Raw genomic sequence first — 12,712 nt, forward strand, 5'->3', positions numbered from 1 at the left:
GAAAATAATAAAAAAATAACAGATTAAAATCAAAATGGCGCACAGTCATCAGCAGTTTTTAAAATAACTTGGAAGTTTTTTTGTGCTCTACAAAATTTCGGTGGGTTAATTTAACAACTCAACAAACATTGACTTAGGTCAGGGGCACAACTGTTCAAGTGTACATAAAATATGAGTTGACTACAAGGATTACAAGAATTATATGTTATAATGATTGGATTGTATAAAAACAACATATAAAAACTGATATATAGTTTATATTGATATATGGTTTATCATTAGTTTCTGTAGCTCCTTAATCATAAGACAACTAAATCCAAAATGATTTCTGCTAGCCGATTCTCTTTATTCCAACAGCATCTTGACTAATTTGTCTTCCTCAATATAATATGGCACCAGATAACCTCAAATCTTCCTATTATGCCGACAAGTTTGGTGACTTAAAAATAAACCAAAGAGATCTAAGTCGTAAATGATTTGTACTAGTAGGTACTGTTCATTCCAGCAGCATCCTGATTACTTCGTCTTCCTCAACAGAATATGGCATCACATATCCTTAAATCTATAAGGCAGCTGCATACTGCCTTATGGATTTCATCTCATATATACTATACTATAAACTGGCAAACTATTTAGTTAATGACGAAAAATAAAATCAGTTATCTGACCTAAAACCTAACCTAAAAATAGGTTATCTATCTATTCAATTTTTAATAGATAAATCCTACAAGATTATAGTTTCTTTTTTATAAATTTATTTTTATAATTTTAGTGGGTTTGAATACTATATGTACGATCTACTAATATTCTTCTTTATATAATTAAAAGTAATTCCCTATGTATGTATATCTAATCGAGTTTTATCTTTCATTTCAGATGCTATCGGTACAGACTGCCGGCTGCGCGGGAATGGAACGGCTCGGCGTTCCGACCCGCACATCGCTCAATACACCTCCCGATGATAGGTAAGTTAAATTTAATTTCAATCATTTAAAAATTAAACATTAATTATTCTATTTCTTGTTGTTTATTTAGGGGGCAATTTAGTTGTAGAATGCGTGTAGAAGCACTCCAAGCACGTGAGCTTTTGGCAGTACGTGGTGAATCTGTGATTCGTAGCAACACTAGCAACAATAGTTTAAACAGCAGTAACAGCAACAATCATCTTCATCATCATTATAAGCAACATTCCCACCATCAACAACAGCAACATCAACATTACCAACGCATGATAACACCGAACGCAAACGGTAACTCTGGCAGTGGGAGTAGCAGCAGCAATACCACAAATAGTATTAATAATAGTAGAAGTGGCAGTAGCAATAGCACGACGGCGGCAACCAACAATGGCAGTAGCAATATAGCGCGCGGTGGAATCGAAGCCACCACGCTTAAGTACGGCAATACTGGCAGTGGGAGCAGCAACAGTGGCAGTAGTAGTGGCAGTTCATGTGGTAGTACTGTTAGCTCAGTAAATAGCCATAGTCATGATCATCATCAGCATTATCAACATCAATTACAACAGCAACAAACACTGCGTTGTCCACACCATGTGCCACTGCCTGATAGCGAATGGGGACAAGATCGCATATTACCACTACGTACAGGTTATCAGGTAAAAAGCGAATAAATTAAACATATTCCCTAAGAGATACTTAACCAAAAAATTCTTTTTTGTTTCTCTCTCTCACTCATAGCAATCGGAAATAACTCGCTCCTATATAAAACCGCCTCCAAACAAAACAGTTAAAGACGTTCCAGAACAATCATCCTATAACTTTTATACGCTCGCCACGCATACAGCGCAACAACAACTTCATGCCGGTACTGGTAGCAATAGTTCCACACAACAACAACAACAACACAAATCAAAACCCAATGCAATAACAAAACTATTCTCACGTAAGAGTTCACCTAAATCACCAACAGCATTATCAGCCTCATCAACATGTTCGTCGCTAGCATCATCGGCGTCAATCACATCGCTTCCCATCTCCAAAGCAGCAGCACTGCAAACGACCGCCTGCAGTTATGGTGGTAGCTCAACGCAAACAAACCTTCCAACAGCGAATGCTGCGGGTATAAATAATATCTATGCCGGACTGGCACCAACAACACAACTACTAACAACAATCAGCGTGTCTCCAACGGCAGCAACAGCAACAACAGAACGCATACCGACACCGCCCCTGTCAGTAACGGTGCCAATTGCAAGCTATCAGCAACAGCAACAACAATTCAAACAATTCCAACAGCAACAAATGTTGCTCGACAATATCGTAGCGGAGAGTGCAGCAACATCATTGCAAACACTTAAGAGTAGCAATTGCAGCTTAAATTCTACTAGCTCAATCGATCGCAATGAAGCAGCAACAACATCAACTGCAGCTGGAGCATCAGCAGCAGCAGCAGCAACTAGTATACGTCGTAACAGCAGCAATGCTAGCATGAGTTGCAATTGTAATAGCAAAAACTGCGCTATATGCACAACTGCAACAACTGGCGCATCATAACATGTATAGGAACATGTTGAGTTGGGATAGCAACATTACTACTAGTAGGCCAAAGAAAATGTATTTTATTATGGCAAAATTTAATGCAACTAAGGTAAAGACTGTGCAAAAATTTATGTCAAAATTATGTATGTATGTTGTTCGTTGTTAGTGCTTATAGTAAAGCAAAATATTAGTAATATTGTAGTTAATATTGATGTAAGTATGTTGCAGCAACATGTTGCTACTGAATAGTTGCTTTAATAAATTGTGTGCTACACTCAAGTATTTTTCAATTTCTTTAATTCTTTTAACATAATTGCAAATATTTTAATTGATTTAATTTATTTAAAATGCAATTAAATAAAATTTACAAATTTATAATGTTAAACGCAAATCAAAGGCAATATTTAGTAATAATACTTAGTATGTGATTTGTTGACTGCTGAGTGTTGAGTGTTGAGTTAAAGGACTTTCACTATTTAGCGTAGCACTGTTAGCAACTTGTTGCGCCTAATTATTTAATTATTATTTAATAGAATTGTAAATTATTATTATTAAATTGTATATATAATGTAAAGAATTTTTGTAATATTAAGTGTATTTTTAATTTAGTAAATTAGCAAAAATTATATTATATATTAAAATTAATTCAAAATTAAATGATATGCATAGTTAATAAAGTAAATATTATTTCTTTTAATAAATATTTAATTGAGAATTTAATCATTTGTTTTTATTTTATAATTTTTAAATTGGAGCTTCCATTTATACTTATCTAATAATTTAATTATAATTTCAAATTGCAAATTATTTTGTTTTTAATTTATTTTATTTAGTTTTATATTGATTTGTACCTGAGTTCTACTCCATTTTAATACTACATTTTACTGCTTATTTTTAATTTAATTAATTTTCAAAAAAAGAAATTAAAAAAAACAAGTCTTAATGCAAAAATGGTTTCACAGACTACGATCCAAACTAAAAAAAAAAACAATTTTTATTATATCCAAAATTTATATATATAATAATTTAGTAATTTAATAATTATTAAAAATTACGAATATATTAAAATTATAATAAATTAATAAAATTAAAAGTCTTGAAAATTTCAAAAATAATATTTGCGCCCTTTTATGTGTTTCGATGTCTATTATATACTCGTATATAAACTATCTATCAATCATTGTCTGTCTGTCTAAATAGAAAACTATAGAGAAACGAAAACGAAAACTTGATAAAAAATAATCAGATTTATTATTTAGTATTTAAAATATTTCACAAACAAAAACACGATGTCCTACATGAAAACATAATAATTAAAGAAAAAAATAAAAAATTAAGAAATAATAAAGCTGCAGCTTTAGCTAAGAATAATCGTATAAGTAATAGCATAACTTAATGTTTCGATATAAGTTAAAATCAACTTAATTAAATATTTTTTATTTCTTTATTTTTTAAAATTAAAAGACTGCTTAAAATTTCACTTGTAGTAAAAAAAATTATAAAGCAATTATGGACGCTCTTCTCAACCAATAGATATACATTAACTTAACTATTAATCGAAAGGAAGAAGTACAAAATTAAAATTCTATTTAAAAATAATCACCAATGTTTTCTGAAAATCAATAAGCCAAACCTTGACTGTCGTTGAAATGTTGGAGTATTCTCCTGTTCCAGGAGAAGTTAAGTTTTATGGGTTTAAATGATTAATCGAATATCAATACCAATTACTTCTTTCGCACAGTTTTATTGCCAGATCTACAAGATTCTTGACAAACGGTTCTAATGCAACTCATTTTTGCCTTCAAAGAGCAGGGCATAAATGAATTGAAAAATACTTTTTTTTCTCTGTCTAGGAGAAGTAATATATTTTGAGAAATTTTTATTTCGCTCGCCTGTACTCCAACGGAAAACAGAAGTCAGTTATTGCTGCTGGTAATCTAATAAGTATTTCAAACTATTAATCTTATAGTTTAATAAGATCTCCTTCTATTTATGACTGATAATGTTTATTTGAGATTGTGTTCAAGCTATAGTGCCCTAATAGTTATACATACTGCAAGAATTTTAAAATCCGTTATTGAAAATATTCTATATAAAAAACTCGTTTAATATTAGTGTTACAGAGCTTCTTGAATGGTATTTGCTTGCCTTAAAAATTCATCGGTTTTTTAGTTCTTTTCTACATTTCGATGCTCTGAAACCGAAATCAGAGAACGGCTCAAGTTATGTTAAGGTTATGTTATGGTTATTCCTGATATCTTTATGATAATCATAAATAAAAGTGCGACCTAATACGACTTGAAGAATAGGAATTGAAAAAAATAAAAAAATACTTATTAAACAGAATATTTTGTAGTGCGGATGATCCCAAAAAAAAAGAAAAAAAATTATAAAGATGTATAAAGTTTCAGAAAATGTTATTGAATACACTAATAATTTTTTTTGTTATAATGGAAAATGTACACTAAAGCACACCTAAAATTAGGATTATTAATGTGAAAGTATTAATATATAGGACACAATATCCTATATATCTCTCTTAAAGAGATATCGTAAGAATTATCCTTAAGTCCCTCTCTTCAAATAGACTTAACATACACAAAGCTTAGCATATAACCTTGTACTAAAGAGTTACTCGTCAAGTATAAAAACATCTATACCCAATCGCAATAGTACTTCATATGATGCTTCCCTTCTATACTCAAGTCGTACCACACTTAATGTGTGACCAATTACAGCTCTTATTGATATGGTTCACCCATCTGTTCTAAGGCTCGTTTCAATTACCTATTCGCTGATACCAGCAAAATATACTTATTTATTTAATCGCTACGGACCTCTCTATATACCCCATTTCACCCACGTAGTTGCTTTTTAATTTATTCATGCTTCTGTAACAGATTTTCAATAAGTTACAGAAATTCTTTCAATGCATTCTCCATCCTTTTACAACTCTCAATTGACTTACACCTCTTCATTGCACATTACTTTTCTACTATATTTCCATAAATTTTAATAAATAAATAATACAGAAAACGACAAAATTTAAAACTGCATAGCTTCGTGATATTGAACGTCTAAACTTTATAGTATGAAAGCTTTTAGTTCAGAAGAATTATGTGTATAATCCTTAACTATCTTAGAGATTTGGCATTTGCATAGGTTCCTTTTTAATCTTACATCTTCAAACAAATTAGATTTTAGAGTTACCTCTTCGACCGATGTCGAATATATGTGCTCCTTCAACATACATTGTTTTTTAACTAGTTTGTATCATTTAACTAGTTTGTATCACTTAACTAGTTATGGTTTTCAAATACTTTTATTTGGTTAATTGTTATTGTAAATAATGTCATTCTCAAGTGTCTTGGCAGCGGTTAAGAATGGTGCTTTAAATTTTTTGTGTTTAAGTACATTCGAATTAGAATGTTGGATTAAAGAATTTTGGATTAATCAATTACAATATTTGAAAATGTTCAAGATGCCTGAAAATATTGGAGTTAGTCGAAGTCTCTTCTGCTTACTATTTGCTATTCTTTTTATTTTGTTTTAGACAAAATCTTATAATAGGTAATACTAAACACAATATGATGTTAAAACAACTTCGAAGAAATATTAGGAATTCTCCTGATGAAGGTAAAAGCAAATTTGCCGAAATTCGAAAGTTAAACTCCTAAAAAACAAAACCGACTTTAAATATTTTCGAACAATTCTATATGGTCGACCCAACTCCTAGACAACCAACATACAAGACTATTCAAATACTGAAGACTTCGATCCACTCGAATACCAGTTAAAGTACTAGTTTAAAATTTAACGATTGATGGACGATACTGAATAATCGTCGCAAGTCAATGGTTCTTAAGCGTTATTATTTTTTTTAATTAATTTAATTCGTTTCATATAACTATGGTTTCAACTAATTCTTTGTTTTTTAAAAATTAGTTTTTGTTTATTAACTAGTTTAAGTTTTTCTAACCCATAAACATCCCTCAATTAGTTGCTTTTTCAACTAGTATCGAAGCATTCTTCAAACGCAGCCTGAATATTATTAAAAATTTGCAATTAAAAAAGCAAATTATAATCAAATAATATTAATTTTTAAAAAAAAAAAAAAAGAACTTATAATAAAAATATATTTATTGAGTTTAACTTCGAATCAATTATAAAAGAATTTAAATCGAATTTTCATTTAACTACCATTTAAAATTAATTCAATTGAAATTTGATTTCAATTTAATTTATAAAAACAATTAGAACAACAGAATTAAAAATTTAATTAAATTAAATTTGTATAATTATTTGACTAATTAATTAAGTCTATGTTAAACTACCTCTAAAAAGAAATTAAAATAGAAAAAGGAAAAATATTAATGCAATCAATTTAATAATTAAAGATTGGTTATAGAAATTAAAAGCAACAAATCTAATGTCAAAAATAAATACATATATACAAATATAATTTAAATCTAAAACGATTTTAAACAATTAAGTATATTTACTTCATACAATCATTAAATGAAAATTTTAATTTCAATTTATTATAATATATTTTGGTAAATTAGCTTAAAACAGAGTATGCAGTTTTTTGCAAGCAGTAGCAACGTTAAGCCTAATATTCACCAAGTGAACATTTTGCTCACAAGCGAAGACTAAACACTGTGTCTTAATTCGTAAACAAAATGTTCGCTTGATGGATAACAAAATTTTGGACTCTACAAATGAAAATCCAAACTGACATCACTCAATGCATATGAAAGATAAAATTTAAACCGTCGACTGATATATTGTTAAAAAAAAATTCATACAACAATATAACATATTATATAGAGAGAAAAATATATTATTTCTACATACATCTAAATATATATATAATTTTATTTATGTATTTATATATATATGTTTAAATATATTTATAAATTTAAAAATATTTTTAATTTTAGGCTTACAATATAAATTCCATTAATTCTGTAAATATTTGTAAACTAAAAACTATACATATATATATATCAATTTATTTATTAATTATACCAAATTGGCAATTCTGATTATTTATTTAATTTTAAAATTAGAAAAAAGCAACAATAATAAATCAAAAAATGCAATTAGTTATATTTTATTAATAATAATTGTTTTAAGTATAAATTCAAATTCTAATTCAAATATTCTAAATGAAAAAAATATAAACAAAAACATGGAAAACAATCGTTTTGTTGTCATTTAGAAAATAAAGTCTTCATCATATTTGTATTAGTCCGAAACATTAAATTATATATAAAACATACATATATTTAAGAAAATATATTATATATTTATTTAAAATGAAATATATTAAAATTAATAAAAATTAAGTTGTCAATTTTTAATTTATGCAAATAAATCACCTTCAAAAATTAAAAAATATTATTATTAAATTTGATTCATTAAATGTGATTTTTTCAAAAAAAAAAAAAAACAAATGATATGAATAAATTAATTAATTATTAAAAACCCAAAGTATTTAACATTTTAATTATTAATTAAAGTTAAAAATACATTAGCAAAATTTTTTTCTTTCAACTCTTATTAGAAAAAAGTCAAATACATATAAATGTTGTTGTCAAAAATTTAAATTAAAAAAAATATTTATATACATATATACATAATTATGTATATTAATATATATGCATATATATATATATATACATATACATACTTATATGTTTATATATCTATTAAACTATACTTGAACTAAGTTAGATTATAAATTAATAAATAAACTCATCAAAAAGAGTTGAAAGTTGCTTTCAATTCAAGCTGAAATAAAAACAAAAATTATACTAAAAAATTAAAAAAATATGTTTTTATTTATTACGATTAAAATTTAAATCCTACAATGAATATTTAAATTCATAAAATACGATTTTAAAAAATGTCGAATACTTTTTCTTCGGTCTATAGGGAATATTTCTTAAATATTTAGCAATTGATAAAAAATTATCGTATTATTGGAGAATGGGTTAGTAAAACTTTTCTTGAAATCATTATCTAAATCTAAAATTCTTTAAAACACAGCGAATACTTTTTGTCCTGTCTATACAGGAAGTATAGCTCACACATGAGATATACTGCGACATTGACATAGTTAAGCGCATAAAAATTCAGCGACTTTGCTGGCTTCGTCATGTCGTGCGAATGAAAGAAAGTGCTCCGGCTAGAAACGTGTTTAATTCGGTAAATGTAGATGGAAAACGCGTTAGAGGACGTCCGCATCTTTGGTAAAAGCACCAGGTGACCAACGATTTGGGAGCGCTCGGTACTATAAACAATTGTAGGTTACCGGTTTATGAACTATTATAAACATCACACTTTTAACTAGAATTTTTGATAAATTTCAAGTGGATAGAGTTTGAATATTAATATAATTAGTTGACTATATTATATTGTCCAACCCATACATATAAAATTTTCAATTTTTATATATCTTTATATCTAACGAAAATGTAACTAATTAGTTAATAAATAATTTAAAAATAATATAATAAAATAGATACTTTTTATATTAAAATTATTCTTTATTCTCAATTAAATAAAAATTATATTATTTTAATAATATATAAATAATAATTATATAAAAATGTTATGTCGACATTCTGAGCCATTTTGTAAATCATTTTCATTACAATTGAATTACAAAGCTTTATAAGAGCATCCTTTTTCAAGGAAGCAATAAAATAGAATATATATATGTATATAATATTAAATCACATATACATATAACGTATAAGCTAGCACATAGATTTCGATGAAATTCAATTCAATACTTTAGTAGAAATTTGCATTTTTTGCTCTTCCAGCTTAATATCCATCATCTTTACATCTTTAGCATGAGAGTATCGTAGCTCCTTCCTGTACATTGTCGCTAAATCCTACTCTTATTCTAACAATGAAAATCGAATTTTTTTGATTCATACTTGTATCATCCAGGACTCCGAAGCAATAATTTTTTTTTCTTATATCAATATATCAACGAACATATGGTGTATATCTTGACTCCTTTGATTCTACATGGAGTGTTTAGCATAAACAATTCCATCCATAAATCTTATAGGAATAAGATAGATAACAATTTTAACAATTGTGTCATATAAGGAAAAAAAGTTCCACTAATTTATATCTCAATGACATCACTTTTCATATTTGCTGACCTGCGAATATATATAAAAAAAATATAATGAGTACTTCATAAAAAAAATTTTTTGATGTCAATATATAACATATATTAAAATTCATATAAAGGAATCCTGCCAAAGTGCAACATTCCTACATTTTCTCAATTAATTTTAAATTAATCATAACTGTTGGATTAGAAGTGTAGATCTAATGAATACCAAAATTGTACGAAAAAATATTAAAATTTATATAATATATTGAGATTTTAGTTTAATTTGTTTTTGGATCCATCTCCATAATGTAAAGAAGTCTTTTGCCTTAGTACGGGTGGGATTCAATGTCTTTATTATCATTCCTACATACAATTTTCCATTTCTACTACGTTATTCCACTCCACTCCAAATTCTATCATTCATGGTAGGTTAGAGTGTGCTTTCTACTTGATGGGCCCATCCAACTGGAGAGTTCTTATGATAAAAACAATAGTGATCACAAGAAATTAGTACTATTAATAGCAGATCTTAAGTCGATATATTAACGTCTATATATTATTGAGTAATCTATATATTATTAAGTAATTTATGTAATTTATGTAATATAAGTATTCAATGTATTTTTGAGTAATCTATGTATTATGGATTAAAATATGTGTTATTGAGTAATCTATGTTTAAATGAGTAATATATGTATTATTAGGTTGTGCTAGGTTGGTGGCAACCTTGTACCCAAGAAAACCTACTTGAGCAAAAATATTGGCCCGTTACGTCTAAATGTCAGTATACGAGCAATCGCCGAAAAAGACAATGGGGGAGTCTCATTAAGTAATGATAAACCAACCTAACAGTTCTATAAACTTGTCTAAGTCCCTTAAGTAATTAATGACTCTAATTGTATTAATAAATAATCTATGTATTAATAAATAATCTATGTATTATTAAGTAAACTGTGCATTATTATATTCTATCATTAACGAAATTTGATTTTACTACAAAGGGCGTCTCTTTAAAACCGGGAATCACTCATCTAATATATTATTGCTGCACAGGACTATATGTATATATACGCCCATATTTTCCCCATCGGGTAATTACATTTAGAGAGCGGTTGTTATTCCATAGGCCCTCTTTCTATTATGAAATATCACTTTAAAAATAAATACACAAAAAAATGAAATAAAATAAAATATGAATTAAAAATATTATTAAAACCAATTTTTTTTACGTGCATATAGTATTCCCCTCTTAACTACACCCATGACTATTTTTTAAATAAAAAAAAAAAAAACAAATTAAGGCAGTCGTAGTTCCTTTGACAACCAAATAAAGTTTTTGGTTGTTAATTTAGCTGAAATAAACAATGTCCCTAGTACTTTAGTTATGAGTATAATTATGAGATCTGAAGACACTTGATTATATTTGTCAAAAAAAAACCAAAAAAAAGTGTTAAAAAATGAATCCTTGTTTGCAAACGGAAATACTGTAAGGCTATAAATATTATTAAATAATATAAATAAATATTTTACATTTCTGACACAGTAAGGAACAAGTGCAACTAGAAAATAGAGCACGACGTAATTATCCAAAAAAGTGGGGCGAACTGAATGCAACTAAGTTCTATAAAGTTTGTAATCAGAATGAGATGAATAATGAAATAAAAAATACTATTAAAGGTAATTATTGGAAACATTATAAAACAATTGGAATCTAATACCACTATTTCTTCTTATTGAACTCAGTTCAATGTCCTTACGAGTACAAAGGCGAGGGTGATTCATATTTCGTATCTAAGGATATGTACAATTCATTGATTGCTAAATGCCGTTGTGGACGTCCTCGTACTGGGGTACACGTTGTTAAATGTTTACAAAAAGCTATAAATGGGCAACAAAATTTAGATGATAACAAACAGCAAAATACTGAGACAAAAACCGGAGCTATTGATGGCAGTAATTTGAAAGTACCGCCTACTTCAAATGGTATTTAAGATATGAACATTTTTTTTTGAGTGCTTTCTACTTTTTTCTTGTTTTATTAGCTGCCATAGGTTGGTCAAATGGTCAAGAAATGCGTTATAAAAAATGGGAACAATCAATGAAATATATATCACCTGTTTTTACTATGGAAGGTCCACGAATTACTGCTACTCCTTATAATGTTCTTATAATTGGTTAAGATTCTAATCCAAACTTTTCAGATAATCACAATAAAAAAAATGTTAAAAAAAATACAAAAGGTACAGTTCTTCGATAGTAAAAATAAAATATAAACTATATTTATATAACTTTGATGTTATTTTTTTTCATTTTCATAAATATATAAGTTTGTCAAGATATTTACTATACAGAGAAGAGGACAACAGAGACACTAAATTGTCTTATTATTCATTAACAGTCCGACGAAAGTAATCCAACTAACTAAACTTCAAAAGAGTCAATAACATTCACAAATTGATGACTATATATATTATATATATTATATTCGTTAGAATGGAGAAAAACTATCAATAGCCCCAGAAACAATGATAAGCGAGCTTTTCGAAATTGTCACTCGACTATTGATAATTACTAGACTTTGAATAAAAAAAAAAGCAAAAAAATGTAATTAAAGTTGCGTATAAATAATAAAAGAAATGCCAGACTCTAAGTTTCTTAACAGTACTATATGTTATGCCACCAAAGTTTTTTAAATTTTATTTCTTGCTTATGAGATTCTTAAACTTCTAAAATATGTCCTGAGGCTGAGCTATGCACACGTCATATTTCGCCGTCTATGATTCTTTCTAGAGATATCAGTATAAATGAGTATTTCATTTGTAGATCTATCTTTATGGTGTTGACAGTTCGGTTATTAGTATGAAAGAATTTCTCCATTTACAACAGATTTATATCTCACGTAGTTCATTTGTTCAAATTTCTAAAAATATTCAAATTAAACGCATTTTATGCAACTATGAGACGAGCAAATTTTAAATAATCAGCGAACAAATATTGGTCGGAGCTTAAGTACTGCTAACCAGAGTCGTAACGTTTAACAATAGTAGTTGTGATATCAAATATTTTATAA

General features: G+C 27.7%; 2 protein-coding genes across 2 annotated transcripts; both read left to right on the top strand.

Moving 5' to 3' along the window:
* Window positions 1-876: 876 nt before the first annotated feature.
* LOC119672299 (putative uncharacterized protein DDB_G0288537) lies at window positions 877-2,825 on the top strand. Its single transcript, XM_038083320.1, has 3 exons — window positions 877-965; window positions 1,036-1,615; window positions 1,698-2,825. The coding sequence occupies exons 1-3, from the start codon at window positions 877-879 to the stop codon at window positions 2,511-2,513; spliced, it is 1,485 nt and encodes a 494-aa protein (XP_037939248.1). The 3' UTR covers window positions 2,514-2,825.
* Window positions 2,826-11,331: 8,506 nt separating this feature from the next.
* LOC119668822 lies at window positions 11,332-11,836 on the top strand. Its single transcript, XM_038078467.1, has 2 exons — window positions 11,332-11,625; window positions 11,685-11,836. Exons 1-2 carry the CDS (start codon window positions 11,442-11,444, stop codon window positions 11,819-11,821), a joined length of 321 nt encoding a protein of 106 aa, XP_037934395.1. The 5' UTR covers window positions 11,332-11,441; the 3' UTR covers window positions 11,822-11,836.
* Window positions 11,837-12,712: the final 876 nt, after the last annotated feature.

The sequence above is a fragment of the Teleopsis dalmanni genome, chromosome 1 (genome assembly GCF_002237135.1).
Source record: "Teleopsis dalmanni isolate 2A chromosome 1, ASM223713v2, whole genome shotgun sequence".
Classification (NCBI taxonomy): Eukaryota; Metazoa; Arthropoda; class Insecta; order Diptera; family Diopsidae; genus Teleopsis; species Teleopsis dalmanni.

Coding starts and splice junctions, on each gene's coding strand:
- LOC119672299 (XM_038083320.1), top strand. CDS start 877: ATGCTATCGGTACAGACTGCCGGCTGCGCGGGAATGGAACGGCTCGGC. Junction 966..1,035: donor AATACACCTCCCGATGATAG/GTAAGTTAAATT, acceptor TTGTTTATTTAG/GGGGCAATTTAGTTGTAGAA. Junction 1,616..1,697: donor CACTACGTACAGGTTATCAG/GTAAAAAGCGAA, acceptor TCTCACTCATAG/CAATCGGAAATAACTCGCTC.
- LOC119668822 (XM_038078467.1), top strand. CDS start 11,442: ATGTACAATTCATTGATTGCTAAATGCCGTTGTGGACGTCCTCGTACT. Junction 11,626..11,684: donor AGTACCGCCTACTTCAAATG/GTATTTAAGATA, acceptor TTGTTTTATTAG/CTGCCATAGGTTGGTCAAAT.